This window comes from Anomaloglossus baeobatrachus, chromosome 8 (assembly GCF_048569485.1).
Source record: "Anomaloglossus baeobatrachus isolate aAnoBae1 chromosome 8, aAnoBae1.hap1, whole genome shotgun sequence".
NCBI lineage: Eukaryota > Metazoa > Chordata > Amphibia > Anura > Aromobatidae > Anomaloglossus > Anomaloglossus baeobatrachus.
In genome coordinates this window covers 25,590,777-25,614,256 of record NC_134360.1, presented here as the reverse complement: position 1 = coordinate 25,614,256, position 23,480 = coordinate 25,590,777, and the positions used below count along the sequence as shown (strand labels likewise).

Here is a 23,480-nt window from a genome sequence, read left to right as displayed (position 1 = left end):
GTAGGGAAATTATACCCTGTGTAATGCTTAGTTTCTCCTGCGGGGGAGCTGTAAAGAAATTAAACCCTGTGTAATGCTTAGTTTCTCCTGCGGGGGAGCTGTAAAGAAATTAAACCCTGTGTAATGCTTAGTTTCTCCTGCAGGGAAGCTGTAGGGAAATTATACCCTGTGTAATGCTTAGTGTCTCCTGCGGGGGAGCTGTAAAGAAATTAAACCCTGTGTAATGCTTAGTTGCTCCTGCGGGGGAGCTGCAGGGAAATTAAATCCTGTGTAATGCTTAGTTTCTCCTGCGGGGGAGCTGTAGTGGAATTAAACCCTGTGTAATGCTTAGTTTCTCCTGTGGGGGAGCTGCAGCGAAATTAAACCCTATTTAATGCTTAGTTTCTCCTGCGGGGGAGCTGTAGGGAAATTAAACCCTGTGTAACGCTCAGTTTCTCCTGCGGGGGAGCTGTAGGGAAATTAAACCTTGTGTAATGCTCAGTTTCTCCTGCGGGGGAGCTGTAGGGAAATTAAACCCTGTGTAATGCCTAGTTTCTCCTGCGAGGGAGCTGCAGCCAAATAAAGCAATATATAAAAAGGAAAAAAGGAGTGAAAAATTATTTATTTAATAAATATGTATATTTTATTAAAAGGGTATTTTTGGTTCTATTTATATATTTCGGAGGAATCCTTTAATTCTCATGAAATCTTAGCAATTTTCTATGATGATGTCTTAGGATACAAATCTTTACCGGTAAAGTCTTGATAAGACGTTTTCTCAATTTGCATAAAAAAGGAACAAAAATGAAATATAAATGTGACAAGGGTGATGTATACGGCACAATTATTTTTTGGGTTTGGACCGTTTTTTGTATTTTTTGCTTTTTTCTTCGGCCGCCGTCTTATCCGCTTTCATAGATCAATGAGATATTCTGCAGGCTGGAAGTTTTCTTAAGGTTTTTGGTTGTATTTAAAGATCTTTTTGCAGAAACAGCGGGGCTTGTGCTCGCAGATCAGCGCGGAGAGTGAATTTAGATGGTAATTGTGGTGTGTTTGAGCGGAGACGACGGCGCGTTCCTTGCTAAGGTCACCCTGAGTGCTGGATCCACAGGGGGGCACCCTGAGACAAATAATACAGCGGAGAAGGAAGGAAATGCACGTCTTCAGCGAGGGCTGGAAATTCAGAATACATTTCCAAGACGCCGGCACTGATGGGCACAATTTGCGGTTGCACATGCACCGAAATCTTGCTCTGTACTGATCTGTACTCCCTGTGTAACTACAACTCCCAGCATGGGCTGATAAACAATCGTACATCGGAAACAAGTGATTCCTCCTGTTCAGGAAGCACTTAAGCCTCCTAAGTAACGTGATGAAAGAAGTCACGTCTATGTTTATTAAAAACAAGAAAAAGAAAAAACATCCCAAGAAATGAAAATAAACGAAATTGCAATTTTGTATCCATTTATTTTTTTTTTAGCGGTTTTTTTTTAGCGTTTTTTTAAATCATGCAGCTAGCTCTAAAAAAAAAAAAAAAAGGACAAATTTCCATCCCTGCCTCTCCTCTTTTTCTAACCGTGGTCCCCCACCAGTCTTTATGCTTCCACAAGCATGTGAATGCTGCAACCAATCACAGCTGTGACCAGTTATTGTCAGCAGAGGTTATGTGACCATTGATGGGCTGCAGCGGTCATATGTTTGTACCAGCAGGAAGAGAAATCACAGATAGTGACCAGTTATGGTTAGCAGAGGTCATGTGACCATTGATTAGCTTCAGCGGTCATATGTCTGTCCCACCTGGAAGAGAACTCACAAAGATAGTGACCAGTTATATTCAGCAGAGGTCATGTGACCATTAATTGGCTGCAGCAATCACATGTCTGTCCTAGCAAGAAGCAAAATCACAAAGATCGTGACCAGTTACAGTCAGCAGGGGTCATGTGACTACTGATTCGCTGCAGCGCTCATATGTCTGTCCCGGTAGGAAGCGAAATAACAAAGACAGTGACCAGTTATAGTCAGCAAAGGTCATGTGACCATTGATTGGCTGCAGCGGTCACGTCTGTTTTGGCAGAAAGAGTAATCACAAAGAGTAACCAATTATTGTCAACAAAGGTCATGTGACCATTGATTGGCTGCAGCAGCCATACATCTCTCCCGGCAGGAAAATGAATCAGAAAGACAGTTACAAGTTATAATCAGCAGAGTTCATGTGACCATTGATTGACTGCAGCGGTCAAATGTATGTCCTGGCAGGAAAAGAAATTACAAAGACTTGCGAGGGACCTGAATTGGTAATTCGAGTATGATATTTTTTTAACTATTATTTTTTTAGAATTTGCTGCATTTTTTTAATTACATTTTTTGAAGGAAAAACCCCTTTTGAAATTTTTTCCGTACTCGTCTCCTTGCCGTCCGTACTAGTCTCCTTGCCGTCCGTACTCGTCTCCTTGCCGTCCGTACTCGTCTCCTTGCCGTCCGTACTCGTCTCCTTGCCGTCCGTACTCGTCTCCTTGCCGTCCGTACTCGTCTCCTTGCCGTCCGTACTCGTCTCCTTGCCGTCCGTACTCGTCTCCTTGCCGTCCGTACTCGTCTCCTTGCCGTCCGTACTCGTCTCCTTGCCGTCCGTACTCGTCTCCTTGCCGTCCGTACTCGTCTCCTTGCCGCCCGTACTCGTCTCCTTGCCGCCCGTACTCGTCTCCTTGCCGCCCGTACTCGTCTCCTTGCCGCCCGTACTCGTCTCCTTGCCGTCCGTACTAGTCTCCATGCCATACTCGTTTCTTTGCCGTCCATACTTGCCTCATCGGCGTCCAAACTCGTATCAGTCCTTGGTGAAGGTTATGTCTTATTTGTGGTGTAGGAAGCAAAGGCTTGATAGATTTATTCCTTTTTAAGTCTTGTCTGTTGATCACGAATACTTATTCTTTGTTTTCTTTTCTTGTCATCAGAGTGGACAGGAGAACACCCGCCACTTGCGCCTCCACCCATTACTCTTCCCAACAACCTCACACCAAAAAAGAAGGAACCAGCAAGAGACCCTTCCAACCACGGTAATTTGTAGATATGGAATGTATAGACTATTGTTGTAGTGGGTAAATATTGTGCCAAAAACCTGGGACCTAGTTAGCCCCCCAAATGACCCTCTGACCCTACTTTTATAATTGGCGCGTAGTAATGGTGGCTACAATATGGAATTTTGGATCTTAAAACTTGGCAATCTTTTCTTATCATTTCAGTTAAACCTTTTTTCACGAGAAACCCGTCCGAACTAAAAGGAAAGTTCATTAACACAAAACTGAGGAAAAGCACCCGAGGTTTTGGTTTCACTGTGGTCGGCGGAGATGAACCGGATGAGTTTCTTCAGATAAAAAGTTTGGTTCTTGATGGTCCTGCAGCACTGGACGGCAAGATGGAAACGGGTATGAATATTATTCAATTAATTCGGTCTGCCAATTTTTGGTATTTTGGGTTAATACCAAAGAGTATTCTAATGTTTGTCATCTCTCCTTCTCCTTATCATAGGTGATGTTATTGTCAGTGTAAACGAGACCTGCGTACTCGGGTATACCCACGCTCAAGTTGTAAAGATCTTCCAGTCTATACCCTTCGGTGAAAGCGTTGACCTTGAACTTTGTAGAGGGTATCCACTTCCATTCGATCCTGATGATCCCAACACAAGTCTGGTGACATCGGTGGCCATACTGGATAAAGACCCCATCATTGTCAATGGACAAGAAACATATGACTCTCCATCCAGCAACAGTAGTAAAACTAGAAAAGCCAATAACTTGAAGGAGCCAAGGCCAAGCAGCCCCGTGGAGGTGTCTTCAAATGGGTCCCATGGTTACCCTAATGACACTGTCTCTTTGGCTTCCTCTATAGCAACGCAACCTGAACTCATTACGGTGCATATAGTTAAAGGGCCAATGGGATTTGGCTTTACTATAGCAGATAGTCCTGGCGGTGGTGGCCAGAGGGTCAAACAGATTGTAGACAGTCCTCGCTGCCGTGGACTCAAAGAAGGAGATCTCATTGTGGAAGTAAATAAGAAGAATGTGCAGACTCTTACACATAATCAAGTTGTGGATTTACTGATCGAATGTCCAAAGGGGAGTGAAGTTACTTTGTTGGTGCAAAGAGGAGGTAAGCGTTGTAGACTTTGCATGGGTTCAATAAATATCATACCGAAAGGGGTTCTCCGAGAATGAGATAAAATGGCATCCTCAAAGTGAAGCCTGTCCTAGTCACGTGTTAGTACGGGCTGCATATACAACTCCTGTGTTTCAACTGACAAGGGCTGTATCACATATACCTCAGTCATCTTCTGGTTCTAATGTGTGAAAAAATATTTTAACTCATATTTTGCTTAATGAAGAGATCTCCAGCTTCCACCCATTCTTCTGTCAGTCTTATAACTTTATAGCAATGCACGGAGACTAACCACATAGAAAATCAAACATTGAGGAGGAGAAACTAGGAGATCAAGGAGATAACCCCCTTTGTGCTCATCGAGAAACAATGTTTCTTCACATATGACCGCTTGACTGAGGTATGCGATACAGCTCTTGTCAGTTGACACACATGTCTTGGGAGCTATGTCTTCAGTCTGTAATCCATACTGACACGTGACTAGGATGGGCTGCAGTTTGAATTATACCATGGATGCCATTTTATCTCATTCTCACATGATCAGCTTAAAACTTTGTGAAGGACGTCAATGCTGATATTTTTTTTCCATTTGAAAGGTCTTATGGTGGCCATACACAAGAAAGCTAAAGGTTCCAATCAATGCACATTCATAGAATCATAGAATGGTAGTGTTGGAAGGGACTTCAAAGGGTCCAACAACCTGCGAGTTCAGGTTTTCCTAACTCATCCCAGCTATATGTTCATCTAGTTTCCGCTTGAAGATTTCCGTTGATGGAGAGCTCACTACCTCCCGTGGTCGCCTGTTCCACTCTCTGACTGCCCTTACTGAGTTTGATCAATGTTGGCCAAACTGGCCAACCTTTCAATATGTAGGGAGGCCTGTGGTCACTCCTGAGACAGATGATGTAAAGGAAAGAAGAAAGATTCGGTGCACTGGAATCCTTTAAAATACACGCGAGACTACTTGCCTCCAAATGTATCAAGCAGACACATTGTAAACACTTTGAGACCACCCTATGGTACATCTGTATGGGGAGTCGAGAGAAATGGCCAAAAGAACTGCCCACTGTCGAAACCTGCAATTACACAGCCCGATGTGGCTATTAAAGGAGTACAGAAAAGCTGATCAATAAATGTTTAAATAGAGAGATTACACGGTCATGGGCACAGTATGACTGTTCTGTGCGCATAGGATCTCATTGCTCTCTACAGCACAAGACAATGTGCTGCCGATAATAATATTAAGTAGGCGTAAAAATAATTTCACTTGAGATACAAGCCCTTTCCTCGAGCATTGGATGATTGCTGCCTCGTTTAGACTGTCCGATTATCGTAATGCTCCTTTACTATTACTGGCCAGTGTAAATTCACCATAAAGAAAACTGACTTATATACCATGGAACTTCAATATTGATTGTCCAACCAACCAATAACTGTGTTCACGATGGGGATAATTTCCTTCCAAGGTATCTCAACTTCTTTGTCCAAGGAGCTTAAAAATAATTTTATCCTTTAAATGAGCATTTTGCTTCCTTTGCCAGGTGATTGTCAGTCTAGGTAGTCAGGCTGATGACAGGTAGACAAGCATTCCCATGAATGCTCATTCCCGATTATTGGCCGGTGTCAATGGGCTCTAGGGTATGTGGTCAACTTAGATCTCCGTAAGAAGACTCAGAAATGTCTGGCGGAGAAAAGTTAGGAGTTGGGTTCTAACTCCTAATTACGATGGTGCAAAATATTCTCTGTATCAAACTCTTATGGTCAACGGAAGTTCTTGACATCTTCTCAATCGTGGGGGGGTTTGTGGCCTTATCGATAGATGAGTCACTTTTCACCAGCTTGATCGTTAGGATAGGACATCCATATTTGATGGGTGGAGGCGGGCCTCATGAATAGACCAGAACTGCAGTACTAGGCACATTCAGTAGCTCTCTGTATCAAACTCTTCTGGTCAACAGAAGTTCTTGACATCTCCAAAAACATGAGGGGTTTGTGGCCTTATCGACAGATGGGCCATGTTTCACCAGGTTGATCGTTAGGTTTGGACATCCATATTTGATTGGTGGAGGTATGATGATGGGGCCTCGTGAATAGACCGGATCTGCAGTACTAGGCACATCCCGTAGATAAACATGGCGCTTGATTGTTAGGATAGGACATCAATATTTGGTGGGTTGAGGTCTGATGATGGGGCCTCATTAATAGCCCAGAGCTGCAGTACCAGGCACATGCAGTAGATCTCTGTATCAAACTTTACTGGTCAACGGAAGTTCTTCACATCTCCCCAAACATGGGGGGGTTTGTGGCCTTATCAACAGATGGGCCATGTTTCACCAGGTTGATCCTTAGGATTGGACATCCATATTTGATTGGTGGAGGTCTGATGATGGGGCCTCGTGAATAAACCAGATCTGCAGTACTAGGCACATCCCGTAGATAAACATGGCACTGATCATTTTTCTAAATCTGGACACCTCAAACATTTCGGCCCTCTGCTCCCATAGATAGTTTGCTTATGACCTTAAACACAGAGTTTAATCAATGTATATGAATAAATGCAAGCTTTCAGTTTTCCAGGCCATTCTGTTATTTGGCAGGTTTATTGAAAATGCTTTTCGCTTTATTGCCGGTCTTTTGAATATTGACTGAATGGAAATGAAACATTAGTAGTTAATTGGATTAGTGTAAATGGTGGTAAAGCTGAGAATGGGTTTTTCAGCACTGGGAGCAATGGGCCAGAAAATGAGCAATATGTCTGTGGTAAATATAGATGTTAACGTTTTCCAGGAAGCCCAATCATGACATCGTACCGTCTAAATATATATATATTGAGACTTATTTTTACAGTTTTATTCCATTTTCTTGCCTCCTCCCCCGCTGCACCCAAGAATGCCATGCAACATTCAGTAGTGTTGCATCATATCGGGGGACTCGGGTGGTACAGTATTTGGGAAGTTACCCATTTGTGTCACACCTAGTAAACTCTTTAATTAAGTGCCTATACTTACTTTTTCTAAAATAATAAAAGTAGCCTACACTCAAAAAAGCCACGTTTTTCAGAAGGTGTTATTTCTTCATATATCATTGAATGTGTCCCAAGTGCCAGATTAGCTTTATCTCTTATGCTATTGACCTATAGTACCCTGACTTAAAGGGATTGTCCATATGTATGATAAGAATGACCTCTCCTTAAGCCCACCATACACAGGAGATGGCTGTCAGCCGGCATCTATCTCAGACTGCTCTCCGATACATAATGAGCGCTTGTCTGTCTGTGTTCTCAAAGTCCTGTGGCAGCTTATTTCAGGAAAAACAAATTGTAAGTCTTAATTATGACTTGCCAGATCGATATCTATTTCCTCGGACAATAAATTGTCTGGAGATGCCATACACATTCGAACGTTGACCAATCTCCTTGATATCTGCAAGTGTGGCCAACATTATTTTGAAGGGTACAGGGGCCTTAGAGGTAGGGGGTACGATGCCAAGCAAGGCTCTTTTATATTCCGGTGTCAGCTGGACTTAAACCAGGAACGAAGTTGATAAGGTTCACGGTGTAATTGCAAATCAGATCCTATTGAAGTGAGAAGGATCAGTTCTCGGCAATGGCCAATGACAATGAATGAAGCCTTGCCGTTCAGCTCTGCTGACCATATGGATGATGCAGCTGATGACTGCGCTGTAAACAGATGATCAATGGGGTGCCAGACCCCCACTTATCTGATATCTATGACTTCTCCTGTGGATGGGACATCAGTATCATAAACCTAGATCACCTCTTTAAGCTGGACAAACCATTGGCCAAACATGCATTTGGTCGTAATGGAGAGATGGGAGAAAACTGCGGCCATACACCTTTTGGTGGTGACTTTCTCCATCTACAACAAAAAGATTAGACACTGCTATATATCCTACCTAATTCTTCTTTCCTGTAACACTATCTGTAAGGGGAAAGTATGTAGACACATTAGATGGTCAACTGGTTATGCCAAAATTGGCGGATTCCACCAACATTACCTTACTATGTATGACAAGCTTTAGAGAATTAGCTAGGTATTTGATACCTAGGGCAAACAAAATCAACTTGGAGCCCTAGTCCTGTATGATGGGGCTTGTAGGCATTTCTCGGCACTAAACATTCTGGTCTACTAACCCCATGGTGGCATTTTTCCTTTGCCTAAGCTGATGTAGTGGTAGATATTGACCAATTCCCACCATAAACGTTGGCTATCATCTCAATTAAGGCAACATTTTGACTAATTTTTGGGTGTTGGAACTAGACTTGGAGAAGGTTGGGATTCAACAACTGTTCATGGCTAGAAAAATCTATGAGATGTAGATGAAGCTTTGAGGGGCTTTGATGGTTTAGATACCTGGGAGATCCCCATTTCCTGTTGGTGTTATCGAATCTGTATGTCAAGGAACAATCTAAAGACCCCCATACACATTAGATTACAGTAGGCTAAAGCTACTGATTTTGTCAGAACTGGATGGCCATCTAACACTTGGTAACTTAACACAACCCGACAGGAGAGAAGGCTCGTCCATCTTGACTTACAAGCACCAATCCAATTATTTCTCAGGGATATAAGCCATCTCTTGAGGTCTCTTGCCAAAGTTTATCTTGCTCTACCCAATAAAAATACATGTACTTTCATCCAAATATTTGGAAGCAGGGAAGCACAGGGCTGCAGGGGGCCCGCTGGCCCCAGCTCTTGCTTCAGCTGGATGTGCATCCAAGGCCGCACATCCACTTGAAATGCATCACGGTGCAGAGAGCCGTCGGGGCCCTGCATTGCGAGGCACACTGCCGGCCAAACAGACTGTGACCCTTGACTGAGGCAACGCATGACAATGACCTCATGTGTTGCCATAGCACGGATGTCGCTGAAAGCTGCCGGCCGCTGTTGGCCGACTATAGAGGAGAATGCCGCGCAACGTGGTTGTTGAGGGGGAGTACAGTATATACCAGGAAGGGGACAGTGTATACCAAGAGGGGCTCAGGAGGGGGCAGTATATACCAAGAGGGGCCCAAGAGAGGAACATATATACCAGGAGGGGGACAGTATATATCAGGAGGGGCCCATGAGGAGGACAGTATATACCAGGATGGGGGGCCAAGATACCAGGATGAGGGAATATATACCAGGATGATGAGGAATATATATACCAGGATGGAAGACATATGTACCAGGATAGGGACATATATACGAGGATGTGAAACATATACACCAGGATGGGGAACATATTTACTAGGAAGGAGCCCAGGATGAGGTACATTAAAACAGGATGGGTGGACACTACTACATAATGGGGGGAGGGCAACGCGTATGTCTTTATAGGATTTAGAATGCTAAATGTATAAGTGTCTGTGTATGTGTGTGTGTGTATATATATATATATTATATATATATATATATATATATATATATATACACAGTGCCTACAAGTAGTATTCAACCCCCTGCAGATTTAGCAGGTTTGATAAGATGCAGATAAGTTAGAGCCTGCAAACTTCAAACAAGAGCAGGATTTATTAACAGATGCATAAATCTTACAAACCAACAAGTTATGTTGCTCAGTTAAATTTTAATAAATTTTCAACATAAAAGTGTGGGTCAATTATTATTCAACCCCTAGGTTTAATATTTTGTGGAATAACCCTTGTTTGCAATTACAGCTAATAATTGTCTTTTATAAGACCTGATCAGGCCGGCACAGGTCTCTGGAGTTATCTTGGCCCACTCCTCCATGCAGATCTTCTCCAAGTTATCTAGGTTCTTTGGGTGTCTCATGTGGACTTTAATCTTGAGCTCCTTCCACAAGTTTTCAATTGGGTTAAGGTCAGGAGACTGAGTAGGCCACTGCAACACCTTGATTTTTTCCCTCTTGAACCAGGCCTTGGTTTTCTTGGCTGTGTGCTTTGGGTCGTTGTCTTGTTGGAAGATGAAATGACGACCCATCTTAAGATCCTTGATGGAGGAGCGGAGGTTCTTGGCCAAAATCTCCAGGTAGGCCATGCTATCCATCTTCCCATGGATGCGGACCAGATGGCCAGGCCCCTTGGCTGAGAAACAGCCCCACAACATGATGCTGCCACCACCATGCTTGACTGTAGGGATGGTATTCTTGGGGTCGTATGCAGTACCATCCAGTCTCCAAACGTCACGTGTGTGGTTGGCACCAAAGATCTCGATCTTGGTCTCATCAGACCAGAGAACCTTGAACCAGTCTGTCTCAGAGTCCTCCAAGTGATCATGAGCAAACTGTAGACGAGCCTTGACATGACGCTTTGAAAGTAAAGGTACCTTACGGGCTCGTCTGGAACGGAGACCATTGCGGTGGAGTACGTTACTTATGGTATTGACTGAAACCAATGTCCCCACTGCCATGAGATCTTCCCGGAGCTCCTTCCTTGTTGTCCTTGGGTTAGCCTTGACTCTTCGGACAAGCCTGGCCTCGGCACGGGTGGAAACTTTCAAAGGCTGTCCAGGCCGTGGAAGGCTAACAGTAGTTCCATAAGCCTTCCACTTCCGGATGATGCTCCCAACAGTGGAGACAGGTAGGCCCAACTCCTTGGAAAGGGTTTTGTACCCCTTGCCAGCCTTGTGACCCTCCACGATCTTGTCTCTGATGGCCTTGGAATGCTCCTTTGTCTTTCCCATGTTGACCATGTATGAGTGCTGTTCACAAGTTTGGGGAGGGTCTTAATTAGTCAAAAAAGGCTGGAAAAAGAGATAATTAATCCAAACATGTGAAGCTCATTGTTCTTTGTGCCTGAAATACTTCTTAATACTTTAGGGGAACCAAACAGAATTCTGGTGGTTTGAGGGGTTGAATAATAAATGACCTCTGAATAAACTTTTCTCAATTTAAAAAAAATAAATAAAAAAGAAATAACATTCTTTTCTGCTGCATTTCACACTTCCAGGCTGATCTACAGTCCAAATGTCACAATGCCAAGTTATTCCGAATGTGTAAACCTGCTAAATCTGCAGGGGGTTGAATACTACTTGTAGGCACTGTATGTATACGTAATATATATATTTATATTATATACATATATATACATACATACATACATCTGACCAACATGCAGGCATGGATGGGGGCCCAGATCCAAAGTTTGCACTGGGGCCCATCAAACTCTACTTGCGCCACTATATGGAAGTCAAGAAAAATAGCAGATGGCCAAACAAGCGTCCATCTGCAATTATACTTTGTAAAGCCACTGCTTAAAATTAAAGGGATTGTCCATTTCTGTGGATATTTTTTCACTTAAATGCATGTAATTGAGGTTAAAAATAATTTATATAATTAGTTTTCCACCGCTTGCCTTTTATATCCTCTGTGTTGCCCTTTTTTTTTTTACTGGCTGCATAATGAGTTAACAATGGAAAGTTGTAACTCTCTTATCTGTCTTTTTCCGAGCTCCTCTCCGCTGAATGTGCAGCGAAACAAAGCCAAACGATGCAAAAGTTTTAACCAACCCCAATTGCAAAAATTATTTTTAGCCCCAATTACACGGATTTAAGCAAAAAAAAAAGTCCTCAAAGATGGACAACCCCTTTTTAATATAGTTCTTAACAGCAAATTCTTCATATAAGAAAGTATTTTTGTTCCTATTTGATGTAGTTTGCAATGGGTACGAAGTGTGCAAATTATTGTGGCACATGCTGCTTCCTTCCCTTCTTAAACACTTGAGTGATTTATCACCGTGCCGCAGCACATCTCGGACATGAAAGAGCGGCGCTGTCTGAGTGATCCGTCCAGCTGCGCCGCCTCCTTTTATTCGAGCAGCGTGTCGTACCAAGCAGTAGTGAAATAGACGCCCCATGCCCGCTCTAATCAAAAGTCAGCCGTAGACTTTTGATTGTTAAATAGCAGATTTTACACAAGTGGCACCAGCTCAGATTTATTAAATTAGCTTTAAGTCGGCTTTATATTTATTTCATGGAACTAAATGCCTTGCCGGTATGGGAACTGTTTATTCGTACCTCCAACTGGGCGGCTGATATAGATTTACAAAATTCTCCTTCTTGAGGAGGCATTATTTTAATGATGTTTCTTAACATGATCGCTTTGGACAATCCCGTTTTGTTTTAAAGGGGTTGTTCACTACTTTTACATTGATGGGCTATTCTTAGGATAGCCCATCAATGTCTGATTGGCCTGCACCCCCAAGGATCAGCTGTTCTCGGTGCCCGCATCAACAGCAGGTAAAGCTGAGTTCCGGTGGTGCCCCGTCTTTGGATAGCGGTCGCAATCGGGTATTGCACATCTGCCGCCCATTCAAATTAATAGGAGGCGAATGTGAAGTACCCAGCCGCGACCGCTATCAGAACACGGGGTACCTCCGGAACTGAGCGTTTCTGGCCTACTGTTGCCGCCGCCTGCACCGAGAACAGCTGATCGGCAGGGGTCCTGCGGGGTGTCGAACTCTGGCCTATCAGACATGGATGACCTACCCTAAGGATTGGCTATCAATGTTAAAATAGTGGCCAACCTCTTTAAGCGTCTCAAGTCCCCCATACACTGTACATAGTTGCTGGCTGAACAATGGTTTGGCCGATCATTTCGCTGGCAGTCACCTTGGCCTTTTCATCCTTATACAGGAGCACTCACTCTGCCGAGCGCTCTTGTGCTCTCTCCGAGAGAGAGCAGCTCCTGGAGGAGTCTTATTTTTGGTGAACAGAGGGATTGTATCACCCCTGAGGTACCAGGTGCCACAAAATGTAGCCAGTGGAAACCCAAACTCCGGAATATCCATGCCAGTCAACACACCAGCACCTCCACGCCACATTCATAACCCAAATTCCAGACTGGGAGACTGCCTAGCAACAGGTAAAAGGGATGGGCACTCATTGGCTGGTTGCCACCCAATCTGTAAGGAGAGACCCAGCAAAGGGAGGGGCCAGTGGTCGGTTGGGAAGTTGGCGGGAGGAAGTGTTTAGTTGCGTTGAGAGGAGAGGAGAGGTGGAAGTAGAGAGGGAAGAGTGAAGCAAAGAAAAGTGAAACAGACCTGCAGTAACAACGGAATGCTACAACAGGAGTGAGGGACTGTGGAGTAAGGAACCAGGACAGGACTCCAGGAACCGTGGGTTACCTGTGGAAGTGTAATACTCCAGGAACCGTGAATTACCTTTTGGAAGTATGAACCTAGGCTCACAGGACTCAACACGAGGCGGGGTGCAGACCCTAGGAAAGTGGGACACTTTATGGTCAACTGTTAAATCTGCCAGGTGAGGAGATCTCCAGGGTGCCTCACCACCCAATGAGTCTGAAGCATCAGCAGCAAAGAGGTGACCGGGGATTGAACCTCTTAAATAGTCGAGGCTGCCTGCAATAGGACCATGACTGAAACAGAGGGGTTCCCCCCAAAGCTCTAAGCCATGTGAGCTCAATACCAACAAGTGCACGGAGGACAGCTAACCCAGGTCACAGCGGGTCCAGGTACAAAGCCTGAAGTAAAGCAAGGCAAGTTAAAACTGCAATACCGGTGTGGACTGTTTCCTTCTTGCCTCCGTACACACACACACGGACTGTCCCCTACCATGGCCCCTCCTCATCCACTGTTGGGGCCTGGCCCTGCTTGCGGAGGGCCCAAAACACCTAGGCTGCACCACTCCACCAGCCCCAGCAGGACCCTGCAGGTGCGGCCTCAATAACCTGGCCGCACACCGCAAGTGGCGTAGTTGAAAAAACTCTTATTTTATTTTATTTTTCTCCCATTTTTCACCCCTTTTTATCGGACCGACCCCCAGGGTCACGGAACAGGGCCTTGGCCCCCCCCCACCTTCGCACCGCACGCCCGGGACCAAGTACCCCACTGCCCCTGGGGCGTCACCGGATCGCCAGTCCAAAATCGGACATGCCAGATCTTTATCTCCCTTTATATCATCTGTTTGGGGCCAAACCCATCTTTATCAGCGGTTTAAGTTGACAGTAATCTAGAGAGTAAAGGAGCCTTTATTAATCGGCTTTGGTCCATGGGGAAAACCAGACAGTGGGCAACCAAGTTCCCTGTAGCGCCACCACATGGGATTTGAAGCATTGCCCTTTGAGGCTGTCCATGTAATGCATAGACATATGGGGTCCTCCAGAGGGAGAGACATGATGTATTTGGGCTCTTCGCTGACTGATGAATGATAATCCTGATCAACTCTGCATCTGAAAATGGGAACTCTGAGCTAGTACTTTAGAAAATCCCCAAAATAAGTGTTGTTTGGCAATTACCCGGTCACAGGTTGCATCCTAGTGATCTGATTCAATGTAATGTGTGGGGAAACCAGTTTTCCTGCAGCGCCCCCGCGAGGGAATTGAAGTATTACACAGAGCTATCTGTGTGATGCATAGACATTTTGGGGTCCTCCAGAGTGAGACACACCCCTTGTAGCTTTTCTTTTTGCTATGGCAACTAGATTGATCATTATGAATGGAGGACCCCTGCTATTAATTCAAAATGGGTTCTCTGACAGTCCATATAAAGGGATTCGCTATTTTTCATAAATCCTAAGGGCGCTTTGACAAAACGGTGATCACAGGTTCTATTAGAGCCTGATCAAGAAAGCCTTCACAAGTCTTAAAAGTTATTCCCAAGTAACAGGTTATAGCCTATCCATAGAATTGTGAATGACTTGCTGATTGATGGGGGTTCGACTGCTGAGACCTCCAGCCATCCCAAAATCAAGAGTTTTGGAACCTAGAGAAAGGGGCTGCGCACTACTGTTTTGGATGAATCAGAGATGCGCATGCTCGACCTCCGCTCCATTTATTGTCTATGTGAATGACAGAAGTAGAGCTGTATTCTGCTACCATGTTTTTCCAAAAACAAGACCGGGTCTTATTTTTGTTTCCAAAAGAGGGCTAGGGCTTATTTTTGGGGAAGAGCCTCTTTATTCTTCATAAAAAAAAAAAAAAAATCATACATTTGTGCTTCAATTTACCTTGAAGGTGTATGGCCACTTTCAGCTTGAAGGTGCGTGGCCTGCTTCAGCTTGAAGGTGTGTGGCCAGCTTCGGCTTGAAGGTGCGTGGCCAGCTTCGGCTTGAAGGTGTGTGGCCAGCTTCGGCTTGAAGGTGTGGGGCCAGCTTCGGCTTGAAGGTGTGCGGCCAGCTTCGGCTTGAAGGTGTGCGGCCAGCTTCGGCTTGAAGGTGTGCGGCCAGCTTCGGCTTGAAGGTGTGCGGCCAGCTTCGGCTTGAAGGTGTGCGGCCAGCTTCGGCTTGAAGGTGTGCGGCCAGCTTCGGCTTGAAGGTGTGCGGCCAGCTTCGGCTTGAAGGTGTGCGGCCAGCTTCGGCTTGAAGGTGTGCGGCCAGCTTCGGCTTGAAGGTGTGCGGCCAGCTTCGGCTTGAAGGTGTGCGGCCAGCTTCGGCTTGAAGGTGTGCGGCCAGCTTCGGCTTGAAGGTGTGCGGCCAGCTTCGGCTTGAAGGTGTGCGGCCAGCTTCGGCTTGAAGGTGTGCGGCCAGCTTCGGCTTGAAGGTTTGTGGCCAGCTTCGGCTTGAAGGTTTGTGGCCAGCTTCGGCTTGAAGGTTTGTGGCCAGCTTCGGCTTGAAGGTTTGCGGCCAGCTTCGGCTTGAAGGTTTGCGGCCAGCTTCGGCTTGAAGGTGTGTGGCCAGCTTCGGCTTGAAGGTGTGTGGCCAGCTTCGGCTTGAAGGTGTGTGGCCAGCTTCGGCTTGAAGGTTTGTGGCCAGCTTCGGCTTGAAGGTGTGCGGCCAGCTTCGGCTTGAAGGTGTGCGGCCAGCTTCGGCTTGAAGGTGTGCGGCCAGCTTCGGCTTGAAGGTGTGCGGCCAGCTTCGGCTTGAAGGTGTGCGGCCAGCTTCGGCTTGAAGGTGTGTGGCCAGCTTCGGCTTGAAGGTTTGTGGCCAGCTTCGGCTTGAAGGTTTGTGGCCAGCTTCGGCTTGAAGGTTTGTGGCCAGCTTCGGCTTGAAGGTTTGTGGCCAGCTTCGGCTTGAAGGTTTGTGGCCAGCTTCGGCTTGAAGGTGTGTGGCCAGCTTCGGCTTGAAGGTGTGTGGCCAGCTTCGGCTTGAAGGTGTGTGGCCAGCTTCGGCTTGAAGGTGTGTGGCCAGCTTCGGCTTGAAGGTGTGTGGCCAGCTTCGGCTTGAAGGTGTGTGGCCAGCTTTACAGTTAGTAACCTTAAGCCTAACTTACATTCACAGTTGCTGGTACAGTGTCAGTGTCTCTTATGGTAACACTTACTGACACTCTCAAATCACTTTGTGTGGCAGTGGCACTCTTCTTCTCTATGCGGCAGGGAGGGGGCAGAAGACGGAAGTTTGGAGCTGGACTCTTGAACAGTGGTTGTGATGTCACACGTGGCTGCTTGTATGGGAGCCAGCAAGGTCAGCAGGGAGGTGGGATCCAAGAGGTGGGATGCTGGAGTGGAAGCCAAGTCCATACCATAGCGCAGTAGCGGCCTGGAGGTGGGACCTAGGAGACACCATTCGGGAGCGGCAAACAAGCAAACATCGTAAAAACAAAAAGAAAAGCAAACATCATAGCACAATAGGGGCCAAGAGGTGGGAACATGGTGACAACACTCAAAACTATTTGGGTGCTACATTAAGCCTATTCCAGTGCCTTCAGCATTAGGTTATGTCTCCGTGATGTAAGTGACGTAACTTAGCGTCACATGACCTAACTAGTGCTGGAGGTGCTGACTAACTAGGGCTTATTTTTGGAGTAGGGCTTGCCTACTCCAAAAAATCCCTAAAAATCAAGCTAGGGCTTATTTTTGGGGCATGGCTTGTTTTTGGAAAAACACAGTATTTCCAGTAGTCCCGTTAACAAAGAGTGGAGCGGAGAGCATTCATGTGCACCTCTGCTCCTCTGATGAGGGAGCTGCCGAAGCCTATTCTTTGGAGGTTTCCATTCTCAACCTAGAGACCGAGCATTCGGATCCACAAGCGATCAGTTATCCTGTTTGTTTTTTTTTTTTTTTTGGGGAGTAACCCTTTAATAAGGCATTGTAGTAGTCCTTTTCCTGTTTCCAAAGGTTGCACATGCTCAGTCCTCTCCACCAGAAACCATTGTAATATTGTTAACGATCTCCGATCCTCATCAATCTGACTAGTCGTTCATGAGAAAACCCCTTTAACCCTTCCAGGTCCATAGCTGTATCAACCCACCTTAGCTTTTTACCATTCCTTTTACGTCCAGTACATCATAGCGCACAAAATCAAGGCACGCGGAGACTCCAGCTGAGAAATTCAATGTCGGCACATCTCGCGTCTGTCCATGCAGCCAGCATTCAGCATTCACTCCCTATGCAGCCCAGTCCTTAGAGGATCCAGTCTGTCATCTAATCAGAGAGCGTTCACCTGTAAATGGCTTCAAATCAGATTTTAGGAAAGGTTGTAAAGCCTTTCACAGCATGGAGTATTCGTCTGTTTCCACCAGAGAATTTCTCCACTGATAAGTCTATCTACCTGTCCTCGTCTTTGCAAATTCTTATCTGGCTCCTGCACAAAGAAGATAAAGTTTGTCTGGTGCTCCGCTCTCAAAAGCCGCGATTGCAATTTTCCACCAGTCTTCTTTTTTTTTTTCTTTTTTCTTTTTTCGTGAAATCCATCTCCTCGATGTCGGTAGCCTCATGTGTTGAGTTCAGAAAAAGCTGTAAGCACCAAATAAACACTCGGGCTGGTAAGTGCTCTTGTTTCCAGCAGTTTTCAAATTGGCAGATCGTTCACTTATCATATTACTAAAACACGATTAGAATTTATTCCAGGAAGAGCGTAAGTGCTCGGGGAAGGGATTCCAGGAAAGAGACACCGAGAGGAACCTCCGACCGCCAGAACGGATGGTGGGATTCATCTATAGGGTACGCTGCCGCTGCCAGGAATTATTGCCATATACATTGATCCAGGTTGTCATCTCAGATGGGGCTGGCGGTGGTGCAGGCCGGGGATGCTTACATTTTGTAAGCTAAGTACCTCCTACATATAAATTACCGTACACCACTTTTCCATAAAGTGAAAATACATGCTGATGCATACTGGCCCGGCACGTGCCAAAAGGACGCTATTTTAGGATAATTTTGGTGCAAGGTGGCCTACGGGCTTGACAGATTCTATATACATCATGGAATATTTCTACAGTTTTTTTCTGCACCACAGATTGATAATGTCCTCCTGGTGCCCCACACAATAATTGTGCCAACCTTTAGATCCCAAGTTTGTTCCCCTATGCCGTAAAAATGCACCACTTTAATTTTTTATCACACAGTTCTAAAACCCCTTTATTCCCTCACATTGTACTGCCACATTTTGCACCCCCCCCCCCACAGTCATAATGCCCCCTTTGTTACTCTACAAAGTAATAATGCCCCCACACGTTGTAATGCTGCATCCCTGCCTTTCCCCTCCTGCAAATCAAAAAGGTCCGTGGAGCGAAAAAGAGCCACTCCTTTGCTAGGATCTTCCCGCGGAGGGATATCTGGCTATTTTCGTTGTCGAGACTCCTAACAGAGGCTCCACGGACCTTTTTGATTTGCATTCTTCCCAGGGGGCAATGCACCTAGGATTTCACTGTTTTGAGCGCCTTTGTTGGCTGCCAGCAGTGTTTTCTCTGGCTGGTCTCCCCGAGATCAGTGATTATTTTGCCTTGTTGGTCTACTAGGCATTGCTCCCACCTGGCCAGAATCCTACCCCACACTGATGAGGGGCAATACCCCGAAACAGCTGTCTGTGGATGGATACCTGGCCTTGGTCTTTCCCTTGTCATATCTTTAAACTCGTCAAGAGCTGGATATTGACTAAAAGGGCCACTTAATATGGTGGTTATGGTGGTCTCCTAAAAATAGCCACCCCTTGGCTAGGTCCTTCCCGGAGGGATATCTGGCTATTTTCTGTGTCGAGACTCCTAACAGAGGCTCCACGGACCTTTTGATTTGCATACTTCCTAGGGGGCAATGCACCTAGGATTTCACTGTGTTGAGTGCACTCGCTGGCTGCCGGCAGTGTTTTCTTGGCTGGTCTCCTCGAGATCAGTGATTGTTTTGTCTTGTTTCCCCTCCTGCAGGGACACTCTGTTTCACCGCCGCAGCTGCATCTTTCAGCGCTGCCCGGCGACCCTGCTCATTACTCCATGTGGTTCTTACTCCGCCCGCCTCCTAGAGTTTGTGCGCACATCACAGCACCAGAGGCAGTCCTAGGAAGTGCCTCTCAGGCTATCGCTGAAAGGCACTGGGTTTTTAAGGCAACCTCCCACTAGGGGAGTTGCCTGTTCAACACCATAGATCCAGTCACCATAGTCAGTTGGTTCTGTCTAGTCAGTTTGCAGGTCACCTGTCCCCGTACCATTCCGTCCTGTTCCTGCCTGTCTCGTCCCATCCTTTCCTGTCCCTGGCTATCAGTCCATGCTGCCTGTTGGCACTTGATTCCAGTCCCGTACTGCCTGTATCTGCTACCAGCCTGTCCTGCCTGTTGGCACTTGGTTCCAGTCCCGTACTGTCTGTAACTGGAGGTAATATAAAAAATAATAATGCCTCCACGTGCTACAAAAACAGTAATATTGCACCCCTCTGTTCAACACTTTTATTATGCCTCCCTTTGTGCCCAAACACAGCTTGAATGCCCCCCTTTGTCCTATCCACAGTATTAATGCCCCTGTATGTGTTCCCACAAGTTATAATGACCTTTTTTGTGCCCACACTCAGTATTAATGCCCCCTTTGTTCTCCTATGCAATTATAATGCCCCCTTTGTTCCCCTACACAATATTATTCCCCTTTTTGTTCCTCAACAGAGTAATATTGCTCCCATTTGTTCCCTAGCACAGATATTGAGTCTTCTTTTTGTTCTCTAGGACAGGTATTAAGCCCCTTTTTGTGCCCCCACACAGTAATAATCCCCTTTGTTGTTCTACGCAGTAATAATACACGGTGGTAACAATGTCCTTAAGACACAAATAATATATTTGTGCTCTGTACAGAATTTTTGCCCCATGCATTAATAATGCCCCCCTTTTGCCCCTTACACAGTCAATATACCCTCTTTGGGCCTCTACACCATAATAATTGTCCCCCATGTGCCCCACACAGTAATAATCCCCTTTGTTCTTCCATACAGTAATAATGGACTATGATAATAGACACTAATTATATCTCTGTACCCCCTACACCATAACTCCCTTCTTTTTGCCCCATACATCAATAATGCCCCCCTTTTGCCCCCTTACACTGTCAGTATATGCACTTTTTTCATCTTTACACCATTATAATTGCCCCCATGTACCCCACACAGTAATAATCCCCTTTGTTCTTCAATACATTAATAGTGCACTATGATAATAGACACTATTAACATCCTTATGCCCCCTACACCATAACACTCTTCTTTTTGCCCCATACATCAATAATACTCCCCTTTTGCCCCTTACACTGTCAATATACCCTCTTTTGGCCTCTACACAATAACTGCCCCCTACGTGCCCCACACAGTAATAATACCCCCTTTGGTTTTCTATACAGTAATAATGCACTATGATAATAGACACTAATAATAAATTTGTGCCCCCTACACCATAACTCTCTCCTTTTTGCCCCCCTTTTGCCCCTTACACTGTCTATATACCCACTTTTGGCGTCTACACCATAATAATTGCCCCTTATGTGCCCCACACAGTAATAATACCCCCTTTGTTCTTCTATACAGTAATAATGCACTATGATAATAGACACTAATAATATCTTTGTGCCCCCTACACTATAACTCCCTCCTTTTTGCCCCCCTTTTGCCCCTTACACTGTCAATATACCCACTTTTGGCGTCTACACCATAACTACCCCCTACGTGCCCCACACAGTAATAATACCCCCTTTGGTTTTCTATACAGTAATAATGCACTATGATAATAGACACTAATAATAAATTTGTGCCCCCTACACCATAACGCCCCCCTTTTGCCCCTTACACTGTCAATATACCTATTTTGGCTTCTACACCATAACTGCCCCCGATGTGCCCCACACAATAATAATGCCCTCTTTGCTCCCATACACAGTTATACAGTTGCCACTAACTATTTTGTCCCCCCCCCTCACATTGATTTAGGCTCCCAAAAAATACTGTTACTCGCTCCACAACGTGACGGTTCCAATGTGTGGCGTCAGTGAGATGGTGACCGCGGAATATTGCATGTGTGAAGTTACTAGCCCTCCTGGCCACTGACACCATAAATGAGGTCCTGATGTTTCCAGAAGAGAATGATTCCTGAAGAGGCAAGTACAGGTGAAAATGGGGTTCACCCCAGGTAAAAAAAATAGTAGCGCCCCCACATGCTTAGACCTAATATTACCGCACAGATGCATCATCCAAGGTGTGTTTTTCCAAAAGTTCCATTTCTTTACGTATAAGCAAAGTTTAAAACTCATCACTACTGACATTAAATTAATTAACGAGCAGCCCTTGTTCTAGAGACGCAGCAAATTAGCGATTCACTCCCAAACAAAAGGACGTGTATCAAAGATGGTTCTGAATCATTTTTGACATATTCTGTGATTTGCCATCCTGAAATTTCTTCACTTGTCTTTTCTAAAGTCTGATTTTTTATTTTTTTTTTTTCTTCCAGTCATCATAAAGACTGTTCTCCAAACAGACCTTGCCCTATTCTCTCTGACAGATAAATGATTTAGATGCAAAATTATTCACGAAGAAATCATTCACAATGGTGTTGCGGTGCAGCGTACTGGAAAAATAAAAAGTCAACTGATTTTTCTTTCTCATTGGATTTTTTTTTGGGGGGAAGGTTTTTCATCAGACGGTGAGAACAAAGATGTAGAAATATTTGTCAACAGAGATGGATTTATGTACTTATCTATGTGTATATATTGCCCTACTTTCTATGCCAGCCACAGGTTACTGCCAGCTCTGCAGCTATATTTTCTCTACCTATCCATGGTTGCTGCATATTTTCTCTACCTATCCATGGTTGCTGCCAGATCTGAAGACATATTTTCTCTACCTATCCATGGTTGCTGCCAGATCTGAAGCCATATTTTCTCTACCTATCCATGGTTGCTGCCAGATCTGAAGCCATATTGTCTCTACCTATCCATGGTTGCTGCCAGATCTGCAGCCATATTTTCTTTACCTATCCATGGTTGCTACCAGTTTTTCAGCCATATTTTCTCTCCCTATCCCTGGTTGATGCATATTTTCTCTACCTATCCATGGTTACTGCATATTTTCTCTACCTATCCATGGTTGCTGCATATTTTCTCTACCTATCCATGGTTGCTGCATATTTTTTCTACCTATCCATGGTTGCTGCATATTTTCTCTACCTATCCATGGTTGCTGCCAGTTGCAGCCATATTTTCTTCCTGTCCCTGGTTGCTGCCAGCTCTGCAGCCATATATTCTCTCCCTGTCCCTGGTTGCTGCCAGCTCTGCAGCCATATATTCTCTCCCTGTCCCTGGTTGCTGCCCAATTTGTAGCCATATATTCTCTCCCTGTCCCTGGTTGCTGCCCAATTTGTAGCCATATATTCTCTCCCTATCCCTGGTTGCTGCCCACTTTGTAGCCATATTTTCTCTACCTATCCCTGGTTGCTGACAGTTTTATAGCCATATTTTCTCTTCCTATCCCTGGTTGCTGCCAGTTTTGCAGCAATATTTTCTCTCACAATCCCTGGTTGCTGCCAACTTTGTAGCCATATTTTCTCTACCTATCCCTGGTTGCTGCCCACTTTGTAGCCATATTTTCTCTACCTATCCCTGGTTGCTGCCAGCTCTGTAGCCATATTTTCTCTACCTATCCCTGGTTGCTGCCAGTTTTGCAGCCATATTTTCTCTCACAATCCCTGGTTGCTGCCTACTTTGTAGCCATATTTCCTCTACCTATCCATGGTTGCTGACAGCTTTACAGCCATATTTTCTCTACCTATCCCTGTTTGCTGCCAGCTCTGTTGCCATATTTCTCTACCTATCCCTGGTTGCTGCCAGCTCCATTGCCATTTTTCTCTACCTATCCCTGGTTGTTGCCAGCTTCGTAGCCATATTTCCTCTTCCTATCCCTGTTTGCTGCCAGCTCTGCAGCCATATTTTTTTCTGCCTATCCCTGCTTTCTGTTAGCTGTGCAACTGTATTTTCTCTACCTATCCCTGGTTACTGCCAGCTTTACAGCCTTATTTATTTTCTCTACCTATCCCTGGTTGCTGCCAGCTTTACAGCCTTATTTTCTCCTCCTATCCTTGGTTGCTGCTAGCTGCGCAGCCATATTATCTCTGCCTATGCCTGGTTACTGCCAGCTTTTACAGCCGTATTTTCTTTACCAATCCCTGGTACTGTTAGCTCTGCAGCCATATTTTCTCTACCTAGCCCTATTTATTGCCAGTTTTCCAGCCATATTTTTGAAG

The 23,480-nt window shown here is 45.2% G+C and overlaps 1 protein-coding gene across 9 annotated transcripts in view; it reads left to right on the top strand.

Moving 5' to 3' along the window:
- The window catches only part of MAGI1 (membrane associated guanylate kinase, WW and PDZ domain containing 1), a 713,270-nt gene that overhangs the window by 588,753 nt on the left and 101,037 nt on the right, over nt 1–23,480 (top strand). For all 9 annotated transcript variants that reach the window (XM_075321385.1, XM_075321383.1, XM_075321384.1 and 6 more), the window contains 3 exons: nt 2,928–3,029; nt 3,216–3,398; nt 3,502–4,122. In XM_075321385.1, the coding sequence (XP_075177500.1) occupies nt 2,928–3,029; nt 3,216–3,398; nt 3,502–4,122 (906 nt within the window). The remainder of the gene's footprint in view (nt 1–2,927; nt 3,030–3,215; nt 3,399–3,501; nt 4,123–23,480) is intronic.